At 49.1% G+C, this 21,300-nt stretch overlaps 3 protein-coding genes across 4 annotated transcripts; 2 read left to right on the top strand and 1 right to left on the bottom strand.

Annotated features, from left to right (window-relative positions):
* The first annotated feature begins 1,297 nt into the window (after nt 1-1,297).
* LOC131670766 (sodium/hydrogen exchanger 9B2) lies at nt 1,298-10,903 on the top strand. Of its 2 annotated transcripts, XM_058946665.1 has the most exons (7): nt 2,896-2,986; nt 3,223-3,255; nt 3,610-3,984; nt 6,690-6,954; nt 7,440-7,640; nt 8,357-8,521; nt 9,010-10,903. In XM_058946665.1, exons 1-7 carry the CDS (start codon nt 2,973-2,975, stop codon nt 9,625-9,627), a joined length of 1,671 nt encoding a protein of 556 aa, XP_058802648.1. In that variant the 5' UTR covers nt 2,896-2,972; the 3' UTR covers nt 9,628-10,903. The 2 variants fall into 2 exon arrangements, with proteins under 2 accessions (XP_058802647.1, XP_058802648.1); XM_058946664.1 differs by lacking the exons at nt 2,896-2,986; nt 3,223-3,255 and adding an exon at nt 1,298-1,797.
* Nucleotides 10,904-10,973: 70 nt separating this feature from the next.
* LOC131670748 (uncharacterized) lies at nt 10,974-16,344 on the bottom strand. The gene is made up of 9 exons (XM_058946633.1): nt 16,162-16,344; nt 15,392-15,862; nt 14,622-14,850; nt 14,268-14,499; nt 13,757-13,983; nt 13,402-13,663; nt 13,067-13,227; nt 11,758-11,929; nt 10,974-11,690 (listed from the first exon to the last, which is right to left on the bottom strand). The coding sequence occupies exons 1-9, from the start codon at nt 16,342-16,344 to the stop codon at nt 11,351-11,353; spliced, it is 2,277 nt and encodes a 758-aa protein (XP_058802616.1). The 3' UTR covers nt 10,974-11,350.
* Nucleotides 16,345-19,042: 2,698 nt separating this feature from the next.
* LOC131670737 (growth hormone-inducible transmembrane protein-like) lies at nt 19,043-21,273 on the top strand. Its single transcript, XM_058946606.1, has 5 exons — nt 19,043-19,171; nt 19,559-19,784; nt 19,913-20,024; nt 20,237-20,857; nt 20,940-21,273. The coding sequence occupies exons 2-5, from the start codon at nt 19,586-19,588 to the stop codon at nt 21,022-21,024; spliced, it is 1,017 nt and encodes a 338-aa protein (XP_058802589.1). The 5' UTR covers nt 19,043-19,171; nt 19,559-19,585; the 3' UTR covers nt 21,025-21,273.
* Nucleotides 21,274-21,300: the final 27 nt, after the last annotated feature.

The raw sequence follows: 21,300 nt of genomic DNA, 5'->3' as shown, positions 1-21,300 counted from the left end.
CCGGCGGCAGAAGCGCGACGGGAAAAGAAGCAAAACGTCGGCGGGGCACGTGTGCGCCGCGCGCACACGCGTCCTGTCGCTCGGCTCTCCGGATCGCGAAGGCCGGCAAAAAATGAGCGTTCGCGCGCTGGCATTGGCTCTTTGATTAGCCGTATAGGCGTGAAAACGTGGCCGGGCGCCGCTGAATGAGCGCGTTGTAGGTGCGCGCGTAACTGGCAAAGGTCACAGGCGTTGCGCAACGCGTGCTCCGGCATGCCGCGCGCGCCTTTGTCGTTCTCATTATCGTCGCCCAAATACTTGTATCGCCCTGGCTTTCGGAGGTTTCTCTTTCTCTTTCTCTCTCTTTCTCTCTCTTTCTCTCTCAGCCTTCCTAAAACAAACGCTATTACATACCGGAAGTCCTTGAGCATACAAGCTATAAAATTCTGAAACATGCTACCGTATTCGATTAGAATCAAACTTTCAATTGAATTGTTGAAATCCTCATTTTGTTATTACCTGGAAAACGGCAAGTGTGATGTTAGTGGGTGTTATTAAATTATTACATTGTCTCAATTGAATTATATTGTACGTCTTTATATTTTATCTACATATTGCATCTAATTAATTTTATTTCATATCTTATTATTACTTAGCGAGCTTTCAAAGAATTGATTGATAATCTTTGACGTTAACCTAGTTTTAAATAAATCGATATCTGGTTTTGAGGAATACTGTATTGTGATACTACGATAGGACTTAATTTAAATAAGTTATCGGCTATACACATTGTTTATGTTTAAATTGTTAATACCTTTATATTTAAACGACCATGATTGTTTACATAATTTACCGAAATCAATCTTGTATCCCATTCACACTTTTGTACATAGAGTGCATTGTCGTTCGAATGAAGCTTAGCACAATCAAATAAAGTATAAAATAATAATCTCTCTCTCTTCCGTTCACAGGTATGCAGCTTTCGACAAGTCGTGCAATTATTACCCCCGCGGAGAATGACGCCGATCGTTTTTCGCCTACCGGTCGCGCGGCGTCTCGATCGCGAAAGCTTGGCGCGATTGCGATCGGGTGATTTTCCGTCGAGGAGTCATTCCCGCGTGAATGGGAGTCGCGCGTGGAGATCAAAGGAACGACGGAGAGAGAGAGAGAGAGAGAAGCGAAAGCGATCGGTGCCACGCGCTCGGTAACGGACGAAAGCTCGGCGGCGCGCGTGCGCGCTGCGCGATCCAGTTGCACTGATCGTCTGGCGTATTAGCTGCGGCGGCTCGGCACTTATCTGTTTTCACGGCAATTAGTCGGTCGTCGAGCGCGGTCACGCGCTCGCGGTGCCCGTGCGCGGCGCGGGGCCCGACGCCGCGCTCGTAGAAGGGCGCTCGGAAGCGCGCGGCCCCCACTTGCGCTCGCGCGCGCGAACTGGTCGCGCGCCGCGGACCGATCCCGCGCGGCACGCCAGTGCGGCGAGCGCGAGGATGCAAGCGGGTCGGACTCGGCAACTGACGAGCAGACGACAATGAGCGACGAGCTGGCGAGCAACAAGCACCGGCGCGTGTCCATCAGCGACCCGGGCCTCGACAACCCGGCCTTCGATCACCAGCGCCGCGTCAGCATCTCCTCGTCCGTGGAGCCCGAGCGCAAGCGTTCGATCCTGCAGCCCAGCCGGCCCGGCAGCGCCGAGAACCTGCACAAGTTCGACATGGAGAACGGCAAGCACCCGCACGCGCTGGCCCGCAAGAAGAGCGCCTACAGCCTGTCCAGCTCCATCAGGGACAAGGTCGAGTACACGGACGAGCTCGAGCGGTGAGTGCCGTTCTCCGCGCCTCTGTTCCTGCCTCGCTTCCCTTTTCGCCGAGCAGCCGCCGTTTTGCGCTCTCGAGCGCGCCAATTGACGGCTAACAGCTCGGCTGCTCGGTAAATAGACGCTCGTGATGTTTCGTTTAGCTCTGATTCGTCGCAGCGCGGCGGCCTCTCTCTCTCTCTCTCTCTCTCTCTCTCTCTCTCTCTCTCTCTCTCTCTCTCTCTCTCTTATTCTCTCTCTCTCTCTCTCTGTCATTTGTTGTTGTTGCTAGCCGCTGCGATATTTTTGTGCAGCTCTACCCGCGCGGCTCGCCTCTATCTCTCGTACGTGACACTGCGCGAATTCGAACGTTCATACTCGCGCCCGTCCTCGCAGTCGATGGATAGAAGAAATGCACTCTTCGGCGAGATAACGAGTGGGCATTTCCCGCGAGGTCGTCGGCGCGCTGTTTTTCGCTTTTACGAGTGTTCTTGTAGCAATAACTGATTATCTCGCGTATGTCGAGTTACGTGTAATTACTATAACCGCTACCGTATCTCTCTTTCACGTAACTCTCTCGTATCGATAAGAATCCACTGCACGTTGCGTTAGCATTACTTTTTTTTCCTTTTTTTTTAGCACACTTGTGGAAATGTCGCGCGCGTCGCGATATTTCTTCCTCGTGCGTTCGATTCGCAATGTAAACAGTGAGCAAGGAACTCGTGATCGTTTAGCGACGGCAAGAAAAAAAAACAAAGACTCGCGAACGCCCAACGCCTATCGATGTAATTAATCCGATAAAACGCGATGCGATTGCGATCTGCAATTTTTCGACCGGGAAAAAAAAGATTTGTCGCGCGTTGCCTGCATCTAATTAGCATTCGACTGTCAACGGCTCGTTAATCAAACCACGTCAATTTACGTAATAAGTATCCGTTTACGAGAAGGAAATTGGTAGCGAATGCAGGAAAATTATCGCGAGACGAAGCGTCCAATCGGTCATACCAATTTTGATTATATAGCGTCACGAAAAATTCAAGCCGCGAGCAGCAATCGAGCGGTAAGAGAGCCCAAGGCGTTTAATTAGTATGCACGCACCATCCAAGCGCGTCGGATCGTGCGAAGATTCGTCCGCGAGCTTCAATTTTACCTCGCGAGCACGTACTGGATAAAAACGATCCGTATTATTAGTGCGGAAATGGAATTTTCTCGGTAAACGTTTTTTTTTCTCACTTGATTACAAAACAGATGCTGTTGCTGATCGATTTGTTGTATAACAAAGCAACGGAAATCGAACATCGCTTTCGATTTCCGAAAAAAGACATCGCTCGATTGTACGGAAGGGTAATCGCGGCAACATCTGTTCTGTGCTGATAAATGACATAAAATCGTAAAGACCGCTGTTACACATCGATCACCATATCCATATTAACGATTATCGATTTCAGGCTCGATAGAAAGGCTCAGCCCTCGAAATGCAGGTAAGCTATGCACACACGCCATGGCACGCACGCACTCGATATCTCGCTTCTTCAAAACGGAAACCCCTGGAAGATCACTCTCTCTCTCTCCCGGTAGCTTTAAAACTCCAATGAAAAATATATAACGAGTCGCCGCGGGACGCAGTGTCGCGTAGCTCTTAGTGCGGGTCTATAAGTTCGCGCAGTGGTCTATAAGCCGGCGCGCGGATCGGCATGCGAGTCGCGGACAGTCGAACGATCGATATCCCGAAAGCTTGTCGCGTGCCTCGGAAACCCATCGGCGCCGCGCGAGAGCGCGATGTACGCCGGATCTCGCCACGGGCACTCATCGTCTACGCTGACCTCGGATTTCAGCTCCTGGCTGTACCTGTTCTGTAGCCGCTGTCACGGCCGCGGGGACGCCGACTCGTGGGAGCCGCGGGGCTGGCGGCGCGCCTGCCCGCAGCCCTTCTGCCCGAGCTACCGCAAGTTCGCGCGGATACTGTGCCTGCTGCTGCTCGGACTGCTCGCATGGGGCCTGGTCTACAGTGTGATCGGCGACGACGCCAAGCCCGGCGGGCCCCTCTTCGCCATCGCCTGCCTGGCCATCGCGGCTCACTTCGCCGGCTGGCTAGTGTCGTTGGCCAACCTGCCCGCGCTCATCGGCATGCTGCTCACCGGCATACTCATGAAGAATCTGGACATCGTGCAGATCGATCCCAGATACGACACCGTCCTCTCCGATCTCAGGTGCGTCGCCGCGCCGGGAGCCGACTTGGCTCTCGATCGTCCATATCCGTGCGAGGGCAGCGAAACGCCCGAAACCCCGCGAACAGCGGAAAATTCCCACGGCCGATCGCGAAAATTCGTCCCGACGAGAGCCGAGCGCGCGCGACCTTCTCGCGACGCAGCCGAAACTCGTTCGCGCAATGGCCAGGCCTCCTCGCCTACTCCAATCGCGAGCGTTCCCATCGAACTCTATTAATAGCGAGGTAATTAGTTGACGGCGCAGTTCGAATTTCATCGTGGCAAACATGTAAGACTAGAGCTCGCTGGCGGAATATTAAGCTGCCATTGCGCCCCGAGAAAGTTAAAGACTGCAGAGACCTCGACATTAACATTATTGATGAGCTCGAAGGTATAAAGACACGTGCGAGCGGCGCTTGGCGCGTTTTCAAGTTCTTCAACAAGGTATCGCCTCGTCTTGTACACTGTCGCGTCGTCCGAGAGAGAGGAAATAATAAGAAAGCCGTGCACGCGGGGCGACGTATCGACGCTCGTTTCGCTTGTGAATCGAGCGATTCGCACTCGCGTCTCTCGCTTCACTCACGTGACGACGATTAAGCAGATAAAGAAGCGAAGAGGCAGTCATATGACCATCGAAAATATCGCTGAGTGGAAAAAAAAGTTACGCGCGAGTGTGTGTCACGAGATTGGCGAAGCCGATAAAGCTCGACGGGAAACAAAGAAAGCAAAAGAAGAAGAAGAGGAGCGAGAGCGAAGCTTGGAGACACCGCGACGCCTCGCTGGAGCGCGCCAATGGAATTCCGTGAGTCTAACAGATGCGAGATTCGTCGCGCGCGAGCGCGCCGGTACCGCGTGAAAACTACCACAGCTAGGACCACAACGAGTCGCGGATCGGGGCTCGAAGAAGCGTTCGCCGAGACGCGACGCGCTCCACGTGTTCGGCGCTCGTAGGTCAATTCGGTTCCCTCGCGCACGCGTAATCGACGAGGCTCGCGCGATCGCGATTCGGGAATCCCGGTCAGAAGAGTCCACGAATTTCCTTTCGGCCTCTCTGGCTTTCTCGCTCTCTCTCTCTCTCTCTCTCTCTCTCTCTCTGTCGCGCGCGCAACAAGTGGGATTCTGATCGGCGCTCGCGCGCTCTCGGCAATTAGCGCTCTTGTTTGCGCTGGTCACATGAGGCGGATTTCAAGATTCTCCTTTCAACAGGCTTATTGAGCGTGAACGCCAGTAGGTCGATAACTTTTAATCGGCGTGCCGCGCTGAATTATTCAATAGGCGCGCGACGGCTTGACGCGCGCCCCTTTCGCTGGCGTTTCGTCAAACAATCCATTTTCTTTTTGCACGATCGCGCCCGGAGCGCGCTCCGTTGTTCTCGACCCATTTCGAATGTCAAGATTGATGAATGCACGAGAGTCACATGAGGCGAGCGCGCTCGCGACAACATCAGTGGCAACGCACCGAGACAATTGATCGACGCTTCTTCTGCTCCTCTCTCGCTCTCCCCTTTTCTTTGTTTTCTCTCTTCTCCGCGCACGACCTGCGCTCCATTGGAATGTTCAAACGCGACCGCGCGCCTAATCGCCGCCGCGGGCTTTTATCGGCGGAAACTTGGCCGCGGCGCGGAGCTTTTCCTCGGCGCGTCCATCTGTTAGCGATCGGAGGCTGCGCGCCAGCTCTCGCTTGGGCTGGCGAGGGCTCTTCCGCCTCCGCGGCCGGAGGCCCGACGCGGAACGGAGCGACGAGCCGTCAGCGCGCAGAGCCGACGATCCTAATCACGCGCTCGCGGGCAATAACAATAATGAGCTAATAATCCTAATTCGCGCCGTCGTCGGCGCGAGCGTGATGAATTGACGAGACGCTGCGGCGGCGGAGCGAAGAAGCGGCCGAAGAGACACATATCGACCTGTTAATGTTTGACAGGGGGGACGGCACGTGACGGAGCGCCAGCACTCGTGACATCTCCTGCGCGGCTCTTGCCTTGAGCGCGGAATCACATGACTCGCGGCGATGATTCACGCCCGCGGCCCGAAGGACCGATAAGAGAGTGGATAAGGAGAAAGAGCCGCGCGCGCGCTTAGCCAATTGCGCCGATTATTGAATCGCGGGCCGCAGTCACGTGTGGCGTAGCGCCGGTCATGTGAACGCCAGAGCAAACTGTCGGCGCGCCTGTTTTCCTCCGTTTCTTTTCCTCTCGCCTCCTCTTCCTCGTGACGCGCGCGCGCGCGCCGCGATGCTTACCTTGCCCGTTAACGAGGGCACGTCAACGCGCACGTCTCCTGTTAGCGCCTCCTCGCTCCGCGTCAACGCGGAGACGGCCACTCTGGCCCGATGCGCGGCAACGAAAACACGCGCGGCCACCTGCGCTTCGCGATGCCCACGTCGTCTCGCTGCTCGGACGATCGCTGCGCGTTACGCAACCGACGCAAATACCGTCGGCCGACAATGGCAAGCGTCTGCCGTCGCCTTCAATTAATAGAGCCACGAAAATAAAAGCGACTCGTTACCCAGGAAAAGCGAAACAGACGCGCGGCGCGCATTTCGCAAAGCGAGACAACGTGTGCGCGCCACATGCCGATCTCTCGCGCGATCTATAGTCGCGTCGCGCGTCCGTGCAACGCCGGGATATGATTTTGTTTTTCCATCGGTGCCGATTGTCGAAAAGGCAGAGAAGGGCAAGAGCATTACGAGCGATCGTCTTACTTTTGCAGAAAAATCGCCCTGGTGATCATTCTTACGCGAGCCGGCTTGGATCTGGACCCGAAGGCTATGAAGGCGATGAAGATAACGGTGCCGAAGATCGGTCTGGTGCCGTGGACAGTGGAGGCAGGCGTGGTGGCAGCATCGACGTACTTCTTCATGGGTCTGCCGCTGATGTGGGGCCTGCTGCTGGGTTGCATAATCGCGGCGGTGTCGCCGGCGGTGGTGGTGCCGTGTCTGTTCCGCTTGCGTGGCCGTGGCTACGGCGTCGCCAAGGTGAGCGCGGCCAAAGTTTCGTGTTCGTCGAGAGCGGACGAGCCGCTTCGGCGCGCGGCGGCCGCCTGCGCGAGAATTAGCGTCCAATTGAGAGGCCTTCCGCCAGGCAGCCGTCGCCGCCGTCGCCGCCGCCGCCGCCGCCACTGCCGCTTTTGCCGCAAACTCGCTCGCGCATAATCGACTGGGAATTGGGCTGCGCGCTCGCTCGCGTGCACACGGCCGCTGGGCCAACTTGGGCGCTTCGCTCATTCGCCGAAACTACATGCGGCACATTGTGCATGTATATTACAGACCGGGCGTGAGGCTCGGAGAACGAGCCCGGCCACCAGCGGCACAGTCGAATCTCGTGTCGACGTTGCTTTGCGCATTGTTATTGTTTAATGGAATACGTCGCGCAGAGGCCAGTTTCCCGTCGCCAACTTTGCACAGCGTGACGAGGCGAACTCGCGCGAGGCATCGTGATCACGACTTTTCTCACTCGGCAGGGCATACCCACGCTGATCATAGCGATCGCCGGCATAGACGATGCCGCCTCGGTCGCCGGCTACGGTATCATTCAGAGCGTCATGTTTTCCGAGGATCCGATTTGGTATCAAATACTGCAAGGACCCATCGCCATCTTTGGAGGAATTGGATTTGGCGTACTGTGGGGAATTCTCGCCAGATACGTGCCGGAGAAAGGAGACGTAAGTACAAATAGCTGAAAACTTGGACGAACGAGGAAAAAAGAAACTTCTTTTTTTTTCTTTTTTTTTTCTCCAGATCGTACGTCGAAGTTTTTTACTTTTTCTCGCGTGGCTTGATTCCAAAAACATGTGGGTCGCGCGATATTTTATCCGATCGGGTGAGATTTTCATTTCATTTCATTCAAATGTTCATTTCGCAGTGGCGCGCGAATTTATCGGAAACGTTGCTTCGGGAAAAAATACTCGTGAAGCATCGGGGAGTCTCAGCGAACGAGAGAGAGAGAGAGAGAGAGGGAGAACAGAATGAATTTATATTCACCATGAAGACGTAGAATATATTGGTTTTACCTTGATACCCGCGAATGAAATGTGCAGACGGTGTACGAATTGATATGCATGTGTGTGCGCACAGCCGTGAGCATGTCCATGTATATTTATGCTCATCGACGTGAGCGAAGATTCGGTTTTGAAGGGAAAAAAATGTAATAATTTCTTGTCACTCGCGTGGATTTAATCACATCGCTTCCGGAGCCCTATAGAAATTACGACATGGACAATGTTTTTTTTTCCAAACGATTTACGAACAAACGTTTTCTTTTTTGTTTTTTTTAGTATACAGCAAGCTTCCGCGCGTAAATTTATACGCCAACGGATTACTCGTAAAGGAGCAATTTGAGGCGAGATAAAAAAAAAACCCTTAATGCCTATATTTACAGCCATTCCTGGTGCCGATGAGGGTACTGATGCTACTGGGTGGAGGGATGCTGGCCATCTTCGGCAGCGAGAAGATAAACCTCGGAGGCGCGGGACCGCTGGCCGTTGTCGCCGCGGCCTTTATCAGCTCTTACATGTGGCAGAAAGACGGATGGGAGGTCGACGATGTGAGCTCGCCTGCGCCGTGACGCGCGTAGAAGGCCGTGAGCGGTGCTTTTCGATTTACGCGGCGCGCGTGCGTGCGTGTTTTCTTTTCCGAGCGCCTTCTCGCTCGAGCGACAGCGATTCGGGCGTCATTTTAATGCGATTCAAAGACTTGCAAGCGCCGCTCGGGTTTTTATCGCGCTGCTCGAATCAAATTTAACGCGTCCTTTGGGATTATCGTCGGATTTTTCATTTGCGATACGCGCGCGACTTTTAAGGTTGTATTTTACAAGCTCTTTTTTACAACGGCAATGAAAATATTGAATATTTTTGACGCTGCCCGCGAGAATGGGAGGCGAGCGCGGCGCAACGATAAAAGATGCACGACGGGGTGAAATGCACGCAACGCGCGCCGTGCGAAGCTTTCCGCCCCCGTTAAATCCAATATTTGTCTCCGCGCGCTGCCGATCCGCCGCCACTGTGAAATGATGAATATTTGACCATTCGGCAGAATCCCGTGGCCACGTCCTTCGAGATCTTCTGGATGATCTTCGAGCCGATCCTGTTCAGCCTGACGGGCACGCAGATAGTGATGCGGGAGATGAACGGCAGCAGCGTGTACATCGGCATCGCTTGCCTGATGGCGGGCATAATCCTGCGCATCCTGGTGACGATGCTAGTGGGCATCGGCTCGCGGCTGAACCTCAAGGAGAAGATGTTCATCTCGATCGCGTGCATGGCCAAGGCGACGGTGCAGGCGGCGCTGGGACCGGCCACGCTGTACGTGGCCACGCACCAGGCCCACGAGGACCCCGAGGCCGCGGAGCACGCCGGCACCGTGCTCATGATGTGCGTGCTGTCGATCCTGCTGACCGCGCCCACGGGCGCCATCCTCATCATGATCAGCGGTCCCAAGCTGCTGACCAAGACCCTGGCGCCGGTGGTGCACGTGCCCGAGCACAGTTGGCGAACGCGGCGGCCCTCCATCCGCGACATCTCCATTATCAACGAGCTGCCTGACCTGGAGGAGACCGCCGCTGTGCCCGCGTCCATCGAGCACGTCTCCAGCATCGCCAACGCCATCCACAACCACCTGGCAAACCACGAGAACAACCGCAACCACCGATAGCGCTCTCTCTCTCTTTCTCTCTCTCCCCGCCCTGTGGATCGTCTCCAGTCTCCCACGTATTTCCGCTGTCTAGCGCGACGTCGATTACGCCTTCCATATTCCCGCGCGATCGGACTGCGTTTCCGTTCGGCTTTGCATCGGCGCCGTGGCCCGTGCGCCCGCGGATCTCGTCGAATTTGAAAATTCGCCTCGCGTTCGCCGGGAGAGAGCGCGGGAGAAGGATGCCGCGCGCACTCGGATCCGAGGCTACTCGGTCCGATTGACTCGACGAGCGCCGGCTTTCCTCCGGCCCCCTCCCTCTTCCGGCAGATACGTGCACTCCCTGTAGATAGGCGGGCGGATCGTCGAGGCGCGAAAGCGTCAGTCGAACGTAAGGCCGAATATATTTATTTATTACTGGGACTTGGTTTAGCCTCCTCGTCGCTCGGCGCTTTCGCGCGCGCCTCTCCTCGGCCGCTCGGCGCCGCGCTTCGTCGCGCCCTGTAAATACGCGGTAGCCCGTTATTTTTAGACGTAGCGCCTCTGCAAGCCTGTCTAGATGAGAGAGCGTGGTTCGCCCTCGTCGCGCCCACGTCTCCGTTGTTTTTAGCGCCCGAGGTAGGCGCAGCGCTGCACGCCCGGAACGCACGCCCGGAACGCACGCAACGCCCCACACTCGGGCTGCAGCCGGCGATTTTATTCTTAACGATTGTCACGTCGGTTTACTTAATTAGCTTTACTCGATTAATGCGTAAGTGTGCGGCAAGGAGCTTCGCCCGTCCTCGGCTGGTACGCGTGTGTGTAATAAATTCGCAATGACTTTTAGCTTCGAGAGAGAGAGTGCAATAATTATAACGCGAACGGCCGGCCGTCATCAAAGGCTTCGGAAGTCGAAGGCAGGTCCGTCTATTTGAATGCGAAATTGAGTCTAATTAAAGTTAATTCGGCAGGAATTCGCGCAAATGCACCGACCGAAACACCATTATTAAACTTTAGAATTAGTCTTTATTAACGGCTTTCATCATTTCCAAGACTACACTCAGACTTAGTTTCATACTTGCGCCCGGGACACCAAGTACTTGAAATAAGATTCTTATTCATTTTCGGAATTTACATTTTCAGCACTTCGCGCTTGCAATTGAAACGCGCGCTGCCGCACTTTCCGTGAGAATTATATTTATAGCTGTGTGTACTCTTTCTACGGAGTCTTTGTATGAAAAAACCAATTTGATATAAATAGTATTATGAGTATAAGGCAGAGACATTTGAAAATAAACAGTATGTGTTTTTATCCTTATATGTCGAAAAGTACCTCATTTATTTGATTCCACACAGTGTACAAGCTTCAGTATTCATATAGAACACGGCTTTTCCAATCGACACGCATCACAATGGCCGTTCGCGCGTTTGCGTCACGCTTCCTGAGACAGAGGCAACGGCAAAAGGGATAGCGTTGCAAAGCCCATACCCCGGCGCCTCTTCGCCTTTCCAGTAAAGAATTAACTCTCAGAGAAATCCATTAGCCTCGTCTCGTCGTCGTCGAAGAAAGAAGCGTTGCACAACCGAGATAATTAACGAGAAGCAACGCAGCGAAGGAAGAACAAGGGAAGAGAGGTGTCAAAAACAAGGCGCAAGAGTAGTCTCTCCTTTCGAGCAGGAGACTCAGCGTTAAATTATACAACGATTCGGCGGGAGAGCCTCCCACGATCGCAGGTCGCGCCTCTAGTCCAGGCGACCACTCGCGCTAGTTCGCGAGGTAGCACGAGGTTACGGAAGTGTTGCTCGCGCTGCTGCGAAGCCGCAGTTGATTGGCGTTGTTGTTCACCGACAGCGTGTTGCCTGTCCTGCTCTTGTGCATGGCCGGACTCGAACTGACGCGCCTGCACAACGCCTCGTACACCTTGCTCTTCAGTACGAACAGGATGAAGATCCAGACCCCTTGCAGAGACGTGATCACGTCCACCGCGTACAGCACCTCTCTCGACCAGTCAGGCATCAGATTGTAGTGCTCCAGGAGCGCCTCGAGGTTCTCGAACAGATAAGGGATGCCCATCACCACGAACAGCTTCGCGTTCATCATCAGCCTGAAAGACGAATTGATGGCCAATCAAATCGGCCAATCGCAGCTGCCAGCGCAACGCGTATAGTCACCTGGACCTGTCGGATCGGAAGTTCTTGGCAGACTTATCGTTGGCCATGACGCGACTGATTTCTGCCTTCACCTTGCTGCACCTCCGCGCGGTCACGACGAAGAAGGCCAGATTTGCTACCACCGTCAGATTGACCGGCAGCAAGAAGAAGACGACGTGTACTGTGGAGTGTTCTGTGGAGGCGGCGTGAGGCGGACAAGGCGCAGAGAAGGATGAATTATTCAAAGCCGCGACGACTTGTTATAAAAGCTTCGGCAGCGGGCGACGCGGAGGCAGACGGGGCCGCGCAGCAGAAAGCGAAAAATCAATTCGCCGCGGCTGTATCTTAAAGGGCTTATGCATGCAGAAAGTTTATGTCGGCTGAGCGCACTCGAAAAGCTCGCCGCGCGCATTCGTCGTCACTGACAAGTCGAGCTTGCGCGACGCTGATTTAGCGCCCCCCCCCCCCCTCTTCACCGCCCCGACTGCCCCGATGCCCGGCCGGCGCGTATATCTGGCGCGCGCCACCCGCGACGATACTTTGCTTTGAGAATTCAATTAGTTTTCGTGCGCGAATCGACAGACTAATGACCGGCATTCTCGCGAGCCTAATGAGTCATAATAATGGGCGCTGAGGCGTCGGCATGCGGGACACAATCGATCGCGACTCTCCGCCGCTTCTGCCGACGTTGTAATTAAAGCCCGCCAGATATCGGCCGGCAACCTTTAAGCTCCGCGATTTCTAATTGAATTCCCCCCCACCAGCCCTCCCATCCGAATTCGGCCGAGGCTCAAAGCTAATCTAGATTAGTCGCATCGGCGAGAAAAGCGACGCTGATTGTACTTTCATTGACGGCAATTCGGTTAGCTTAAAGGACAAGCCCAAACGAATCAATGGAGCGCGCGCGGACTTTCAAAAAAAAAAAAAACAACAACATTCATTTTCAGCGGACATCTCGGTCACTTGTTTCGCTAAAAGGATTATCAACGAAATGAAAAAAGAAATTTCTTTTTTTTCGCTTCCGATACAGTCTCTCTTTTTTCCTCTCTCTCTCTCTCGCTTGCTCGACAGACCGTGCTCTGTGGATTTCAGTGTAATCGCTTTTATTGACTCCGTACGTTCCAATTATCGCCAAGCAGAAATTTCGAAAATTCTATAACGGTGCAATTGCCAGCGTGGAATGATTAAAAACGAGTGAGCGCGAGATCGAAATTACATATATATATATATATATATATATATATATATATATACGCTGAACAGGTAGCGCGTCAATTAAGCTAATTGCGACGGGATCGCCGTTAACGAATTATTATCGAACGTATCTTACGCTCGAGCCAGCATCTCTGTTTGCCGACGACATCCTTCACAGCGCCAGCGAGATCAAGGCTAAGCAAGAGGACGACGAGGCAGAGCGCGGATCCCCAGGCGTATGCGCAGTAGGCCAAGAACCTGCTTGTCTGTCGGTGGCGCTTAGCCTCCCTGATGCTACTGCAAGCGAGAAAAGAAACAAACAAGAGAAAAATAAAGGAAAAAGTTACGCGCGGGCATTGTTTGCAATTCAGGCCGGCTGCAGCGCATCTCGCGTTTTAATGACGTGCGTATGTGCAACTGAAAAACTTGCGCGCGCTCTCTCTCTCTCTCTCTCTCTCTCTCTCTCTCTCTCTCTCTTTTCCCTGTGTTTGTATGCGTGCACGCGCGCGTGTATAGGAGCACGTGTTGGGGGGAGCTATTTCCGACGGGTGTTTACAAGCAGAGTTTGAACATACAAACAGCGGAATCGTCGAGAGCCAAAGAGCATTGTATTCCTCAGTTTCTTGCAGATCAAAAATGTGCATGCTAACGTACAGAAAGGTCCACCAGATGTCGAAACACATGACGTTAAGCCAGAAAAATGCGGAAAGAAAGGCCAATAGCAGTACGTAACCTGCGAAAAAGGAGATAAATAAATAAATAAATAAAAGGATGAAATGAATCGACGTCTCCTCGGTGAAGTTTTAAAATGTGAACGCGCGCGCACCCATGACTATGCACGCGACGTCGTGAATGCCGTCCTCCCAGATGCCGAACGAATTGGTGGTGAACTCGGTGACGGCCAAAATTGCGTAAGCGACGCACAGACTCGCCACGTGGCACATCAACGTTTTGCCGTGTAGGTTTTGCAACGTCGGCAGGCAGCAGTAAACCGTGAACGTTAGAAGCAGGAAGAAGCAGCTTATTGTCTGCAAACTCCCGCCTATTGTCCACCTGCGAATAATAAGCATTTCATTTCTCGAGCAAACACGCTGCAGCGATGTTTCAGTTTTTCGCCGACTCGGCGAGGAATCGCTAATGATTGTAGACAGATCCCCCTAACTTTTTTACGAGTTCAGGCCCTTAAAAGTTGCGCGCGTTTGAGATCGATCTACTTTTTGCCGATGAAAGTTGAATCTCGTCGACCCGTATATACGATCCCGTAAGTTGCCTTTGAAAGTACGACGCTTTCTCCAGCAAAATTATAATTATATGAAAATAAACGCGCGCGCGCATACTTTTCTGGGGGTGTGTGGTCCACTGCATCTTCCGGAAGGCATAGCATGGGACTGAACCCTCTCTCGTCCCGTTCGTATTCTAGGCAAGAATTCATGTGAGTAAAAATCTCTACGAAAGAATCTTCGTTGTCTTCCATGTTGACATTTCCCATGCCGTCCAGCCACCAAGTTTCGATTTCCTCGTCCGGATCATAAACTAGCTCGCAGGGAATGCCCATGAGCAATCCATAATCTGCAAGAACGTAAGAACATTATGCGTGCGTAGCTTTGCGTTCATTACGGGGGAGAAAAATTGGCGAAAAGAAAAATCTCATAACGCGACCGAAGCCACGGAGATGGGTAAACGAAACAAACTTTTAATATTGGCGAGCGCGTAGCTGAAGTTTTCTAAAGTGGAAGCCGCAGCTGCACACCTCTTTTCTTCCACGCCCTCGTCGCAGCATTTCCTTATGCAGACGTTCTCCTCGCAGTAGTCCGATTCGCGGCACAGCCTCACCGTCAGCTGGTCGCCGTGACTGTCCAAGCAGCTTGTGTCCGCGCTGAGCGTTACGTTCACCAGTGATCCCCTCTGTGTTATGCCGATCTGTTTTGCAACCAAACCAACATTTTCATCCCGTTCTCTGTGCCACACGCGTCCTTTCTATTTTCGGGCAGCTTTCGAGCCGATTTTCCGCGCAGCTCTGCGTTATTAACGCCCGCGCCTTTCGCCGAAGCTCGCGAGAGCCGCACTTTTCAACGGATCTCTCTAGCGAAAGCGGGGCGCGGCCAGACAAAATACTGCTCTCCATTGCCGTTCGATTGCCTTGACAATGAATAACGGTTGCGCGAGAAAAATCTAAATTATTCGCGGCTTTGTCGAATTTTTCATTCGATGCGCGAAAAATTCGACAAAGCATTCGCACAAATGAATCGGGCGATTAATTTCGTACGCGAATCGAACGACGGACCGATAATAAAATCGACCCGCTTTCGCTCCCGTGAATAATATCAGCCGAATAAATTCGCGATTAATAGTTATATCGCTCGCTTCGGCGTGCATTACTTGACCGCGGCAACAGCAGCTGATAAGCAATCTCGAGCTGGGTTCAGCAGGCCAGCGAGAGCAGAGTGAAAGTGAGGCTTACGGTGATCACGCTGGTGGTGTCTGTGCCGGAATGATAAAGCTGCTCGACCCTGAAGTCGGCGAGTACGGCGCCGTGGCAGCGGGGCGGCCCGTGCACGTGAACATCGACAAAGTCTAGCGAGGGCAGCCTGTCGAAGAGCGCCCGGAAATCCGCGCCGCTCGCCTCGTAGCAGAGCTTGCGCTCGGGGTCGTAGGCCGCACTCCCGGGGCAGCACTTGCGCAGCTGGACGATCCTCGGCGCCGACCTCGAACCCGCTTGCAGAATGACCCGCGAGTGCTGGATCCGCCTGATCGTTGGCGGCGGCGGCTGCGGCCAACAATGTACGACCACTGGGAAACTCAGACTCGACGCCCGGTCGTGGAATAACTCTAAGCACGCATCTGCTGCCACTTCGTTCAGTGCCACGTCGTCGACCAGGATTTGCCGCAGGTGACCGTGCTTGCCGCAGCGAGGCAGTCCATTTGCCTGGTCCTTGAAGAAACAGCAAGTTTTATTCGCCAAGAGTTTAATTACTGCGTTAGGTGCTTTTCGTTTGACTTCGGCTTGGCTCGGCGGGAAGCGCCTTGCGCTCCTCGAGCTGGTTTGTCTGGTTTGTTTCATTCATTTTTTTTTTACATAAAATCCGCGATAATTATAAAACTGACACGCGTAGGATCCGCAGAAATAACAGATAAATTTCAAATTTGATACGCGCCTATATGCGTCGCACCACGCGGCGCCTTTACGAACACGTGAAAATAGAATAGTCGGAACTTCTAAAATAGACTCACGTCTCGCGAGGCGTCAAAAAGCCGGCGCTGTTGCAGCTGATTGTTCGTTGGTCGACGGCACTTCAATTCGGCGTCGTTTAGCACAAGAATTTCACCTTTCAGGCAACACCTGCCAACCGACGCGCCAGCGGCGCCGGCAGCTGACAGGTGAATAAGCGCCGCCACGATAATGACAAATCTCATCGCTGGCACGCGCACGCGGTACTAACTCGATTCTCTTCTCTATCTCTCTCTCTCTCACTCTCTCTCTCTCAATCTCTCTCACTCTCTCACTCTCTCTCTCACTCTCTCACTCTCTCTCTCACTCTCTCACTCTCTCTCTCACTCTCTCTCACTCTCTCACTCTCTCTCTCTCACTCTCTCTCTATCTATCTCACTCTCTCTCTCTCTCTCTCTCTCTCTCTCTCTCTCTGTCTGCATTCTCGCCTCCGCTCGCGCTCACACACACACTCTCTCTCTCGACGAGCGGAAGAAGGAGAGACGCGTGCGCACCTATTAATGTTCCGCTTCAATACTTCATTAACGATCCCCCCGAAACGCCAAGTTCACTCGGAGACAGTTTGTTCCGCTAAGAGGCTCAACTGATTTCGATGGATTTTCACTCCAGGATCGCTATCTTCTCGTGCGCGGCGAGCTTTAATTGCAAATACTTTGAACTTGGTACGCTTTCGTCGAGAATCTTTCCAACATATCTCAGGCTTAATTGACTTTTGACTGTGCGCCTGCTACGCCCTCGTTTCGCAAAAGTGTAATTGTAGAGAGTAATTCATCAATTTGATCGAAAATCAATTTTTTTTAGTTTTTTATTCCAGTCCGATTTGTGTTTCAAAGTATTTTTTTACGCGTAAAAGAGCCGTTCGAGATTTTCGACCATCGTTCGCTCTTTTTTATTGACGACGGCAATAAAAAACTAACAATTCGTGAAAGCAAGTAATGCAGAAAACCTCGACGAAAAAAAGCTCCAAACAAGTTACACTTTCGAAAAGAAACAAACAAGACAAAAACTTTTTCAAGCGGCTTCTTAATCTTGGAATTAAATTGACTGTTCCGATTCCGAGTTTGCTCTCGCTGAAAAGATAAATGAAAGAAGATATGAACAGCGCGTGAAAAGCAATGAAAATGTATATCCGCGAACGCGTGAGGCAGCAGGAAACGTAAGCGCGGCTGTGATATATATATATATATATGTTGATGTGGAAAAAAGGCTGAAAGGACCACGCCCACGTGTGGGTGTCTTTGCTCACTGTGAAAAAGCCACCAGCGTGACGTTAGTTTCTGCTTAAACGACAATTTTGGTAGAACCATTAGGTGCGCGTTAGTAGAAACGGACGACTGACACGTTGATCTTTTCTACTGTGGCAATCAGTGGCTAAAATGGAGCGACGTTCGTTGCAACTGGCTTGTTACAACTGTTTCTACTTGCCTCGGTACGTGTCCGTGGGATTACAGTTGTCTTTCTGTTTTTGTTTTTGTTTATATGTACGCGTATGTGTGTGTGTGTGTGTGTGTGTGTGTGTGTGTGTGTGCGTGTGTGTGTGTGTGTGTGTGTGTGTGTGTGTGTGTGTGTGTGCATATATGTGTGTGTGTATAGCGACGTATACACGCTTATTTTATTTTATACTTTGCAACTTTGCTTGAGGCTATTAGTTGAAACAAAACTGTAGATTTTTAAATTATTAACAGTCGAGATTTTTTTATAGGTGCGCCGATGAATAACTATGATTTTATCATTTCACTCGACTAAAAGTTTGTTGCAATAATTACTTTTTTAAGAAAAAAATGTAATTTTTTAAGTTTTAAGCTCATTTTCACGAAACAGTTTTCTGCTTTCTCCATGCCATCAAGATAGTTTTTATTTTCATATAAAAAGGTCAGTCCTAGTTGAAGCTGACGCAAAGGCGCGCATCAATGGTTCATTAGATTTTGATGAGTAGACACGCGAGAAGAGCAAATATTAGGCTTGACGATCAATCATATTATGAATAGTTTCTTACAATATCTGATGAATGATAGTGCATCAACTCAAATGATTACAGATAAATTTGAATTTATCTTTAATACTCTAAACAATACTTTGAAATTTTCTAAAGTTAGTAAAATGTAACAATTGCTTAAATCAATCCAAGAATTCAGGATCTAAATTGTATATTATAATGTCTTTAATAATAGTATTTCGAAATACATAGTATTCAAAGTATTTCGTGATTTGTGTTTTAGGTACTGAACATCTTTTGAAGCATGAAAATTTCTTACAAAAAATAAAAACGATAGAAATAAAGCACCTACCCTTTCGGATCATAGATTCCATATGCTTGAATTACCTTTGACATCTTTCATCCTATTTTTCATTATAAGTAATTTTATGATTATTTTCTTTTTTCCTAAAAATGATAGTAATGTTTTGTAAAAACATGATAACTTTTTATTACTTCTTAGACATAAGAAATTATCTTTACTAAACGCGTGAAATCTGCTTGAGTTTTCTCTGACAATCATTCACAAGTAAATGTATAACGCTGGAACAAGTTTTTGTATTCATCCTTAACATGCTATTCTTTAATCATTTTTGTTTTCAATGCCACAAAAATAATAGGAAAAATAATATTCTTTTAGTTCAATTATTAAGTATTATAAATTGGAAGATATGATTTTACACTTATTACTTGAAAACTTGATTAATTTTTTTATATAATAAATATATCGAAACAGCAAGCGCTAATCTTTTACTGCACGATCTTTGCGGAACTTAACGTCGAAACAACATGGTCATGTTCCAAACTTAGGTTTGAAATGTTTGAATTCTTTATCAACGTTTAGTTTTCAAAGCTTTTGCAAGAGGCGCTAGTGTTATGACGCATGCGTAATTGACTGACGTTTGGCTGACGAACAGTGAAACTGTTGAAAAAAACTATATCAGAGTATCAGTATAGTAGTCTAGTGGTTCCGTAGTCGCTTTCGAGAGTATTCGATCTCATCTTGAAAAGTTTTTTTTAGAAATAATCATTTCGAGGTAATTGCATAATTTATGCACAAGTATATTATATATAATTACAGAATGTTGTCATGTAAAAATTGACAATAATTCATTGGTCAGATATTCATCGCATTGCATCAGTTTTCACTTGTTTACGTATCATTTACGTCGTTGGTTTTTTTATCTACTGAATCATTATTTTAATCTTTAGCTTTTTCATATGTTTTTAAACATTCATTTATTTAACGATTAGAATGTTTAAAAATTAATAGTTTCAAAACAAATAAAAACTAGACATGTAACCTCTAGTATTAACTCTTTTCTATATTGCAAACACTGCATATTACTATTCGTAAAGTTTGATCAAATTATGAAGTATTTAATTTCTGTTAATAATTATTTATGCTTTTCACATTTTTACAGTGATTGATAAAAGACAATACTTGAAAAATGCTACTTTTAAAAGTGTGTAGAGGTACACTTGTACCACAAGCCAAGACATTATTCAAAATACCATCAGCCACACCTCAACTCACAAAACTCCAAGCAGTTAGACTTTTATCTAATGATGGACGTAGTACATTTGCAAGGTCAACTAGAAAACGTACCAGTATCACTGAGCAGGTTATGGCTCCAGCTGGAGAAACAGGTAATTAATTTTCTTTTTTTTATACCTATTTAATTTAGCTAAATTGTTAGTAAGCAACAATCTTGCATAGAATCATGCAATATGTGCTATTGCATATATTTATATCAACTATGCTTCTTTTCGTGAAGCATTCAACATTGGAAAAGGAGCTGTCGCTGGAGGTGCTGCTCTTGGAATTGGAGCACTTTGTTTCTATGGTCTGGGTCTCTCATCTGGCACAGGTGCCATAGATAAAGTTGGGTAAGCAAATTTATATATCTGTTCACTGATTAACATTTATTATTTATGATTGCATAATATATTTATTGTGTACACAACAATGAAATTGTTAAACAAGTTTGTAAATTGTGTGATTGCACCTTCTACTATCTTTCAATATAAATTTCATAACATAAGAACAATTTGGTAAAAGTTTTGCAATAATATATGTAATAATAATCTGTTTATTTCAGAATATGGCCTCAGTACGTAAGAGACCGTATTCAAGCAACATACATGTATTTTGGTGCCTCAGTACTCACAAGTGCAGCATCAGCAGTACTTTGCTTGAGATCTCCAGCTATGATGAATCTAGTCATGAGACAAGGTTGGATGGCATTATTTGGCACAATGGCAGCAATGATTGGTACAGGGATGGTGGCCCAGAGTATACCATACAAGGAAGGTTTTGGAGCTAAACAAGCAGCTTGGTTACTGCATACAGCAGTTGTTGGTGCAGTTTTGGCACCAATGTGTTTACTTGGAGGTACTCTTGTCATGAGGGCTGCTTGGTATACAGCTGGTGTGGTTGGTGGTCTGTCAGCTGTAGCAGTCTCGGCTCCTAGTGAAAAATTCCTAAATATGGGAGGACCTCTTGCTATCGGTCTTGGAGTGGTGTTTTGCAGTTCTATTGGAACAATGTTCTTACCACCAACAACAGCTTTTGGTGCTGGCCTTCATTCTATTGCGCTATACGGTGGTTTAATCCTGTTTTCCATGTTCTTACTGTATGACACTCAACGCATTATACGACGAGCTGAGACTCAACCACAATACAACCAATATTCCATCGCTCCCTTTGATCCAATTAACAAGTAAGTTCATCAGTTTATTTGAAGTACATAATAAATTAATGTTGTAGTTTGCTTATTAATAAATATATACTTCATATTATAGCGCTATTTCAATCTACTTGGACACCATCAATATTTTTGTTAGAATTCTTACTATTCTGGCTGGAGGTGGCAATAGGCGCAAATAAAGTAATTTTAATGTAAATAGTTTATCATGCTGATGGAAATTCTTGTAAATCAGTTTATGCGAGTAAATTTGCAAGTATTTCATTTTGTTTTACGTAAAATAAAATTTAAAGAATAGCAATGTATTACTAAATTTTATGATACTTCGATAAATGTCTATTGATGTATTATAGTTTCAATATTATTCGTTACACACTTAAGATTCAATATTTAATAATTATAATGATAATATTCTACAGCGATTGATAAAACATGAAATCTTTTGATGTAAAAAAAGA

This window comes from Phymastichus coffea, unplaced genomic scaffold, assembly GCF_024137745.1.
Source record: "Phymastichus coffea isolate CEN01 unplaced genomic scaffold, Cenicafe_Pcof_1.1 PCOF00115, whole genome shotgun sequence".
NCBI classification, from domain to species: domain Eukaryota; kingdom Metazoa; phylum Arthropoda; class Insecta; order Hymenoptera; family Eulophidae; genus Phymastichus; species Phymastichus coffea.
Note: the sequence above shows the minus strand (reverse complement) of the source record. Positions and strands in the feature narration are given on the sequence as shown.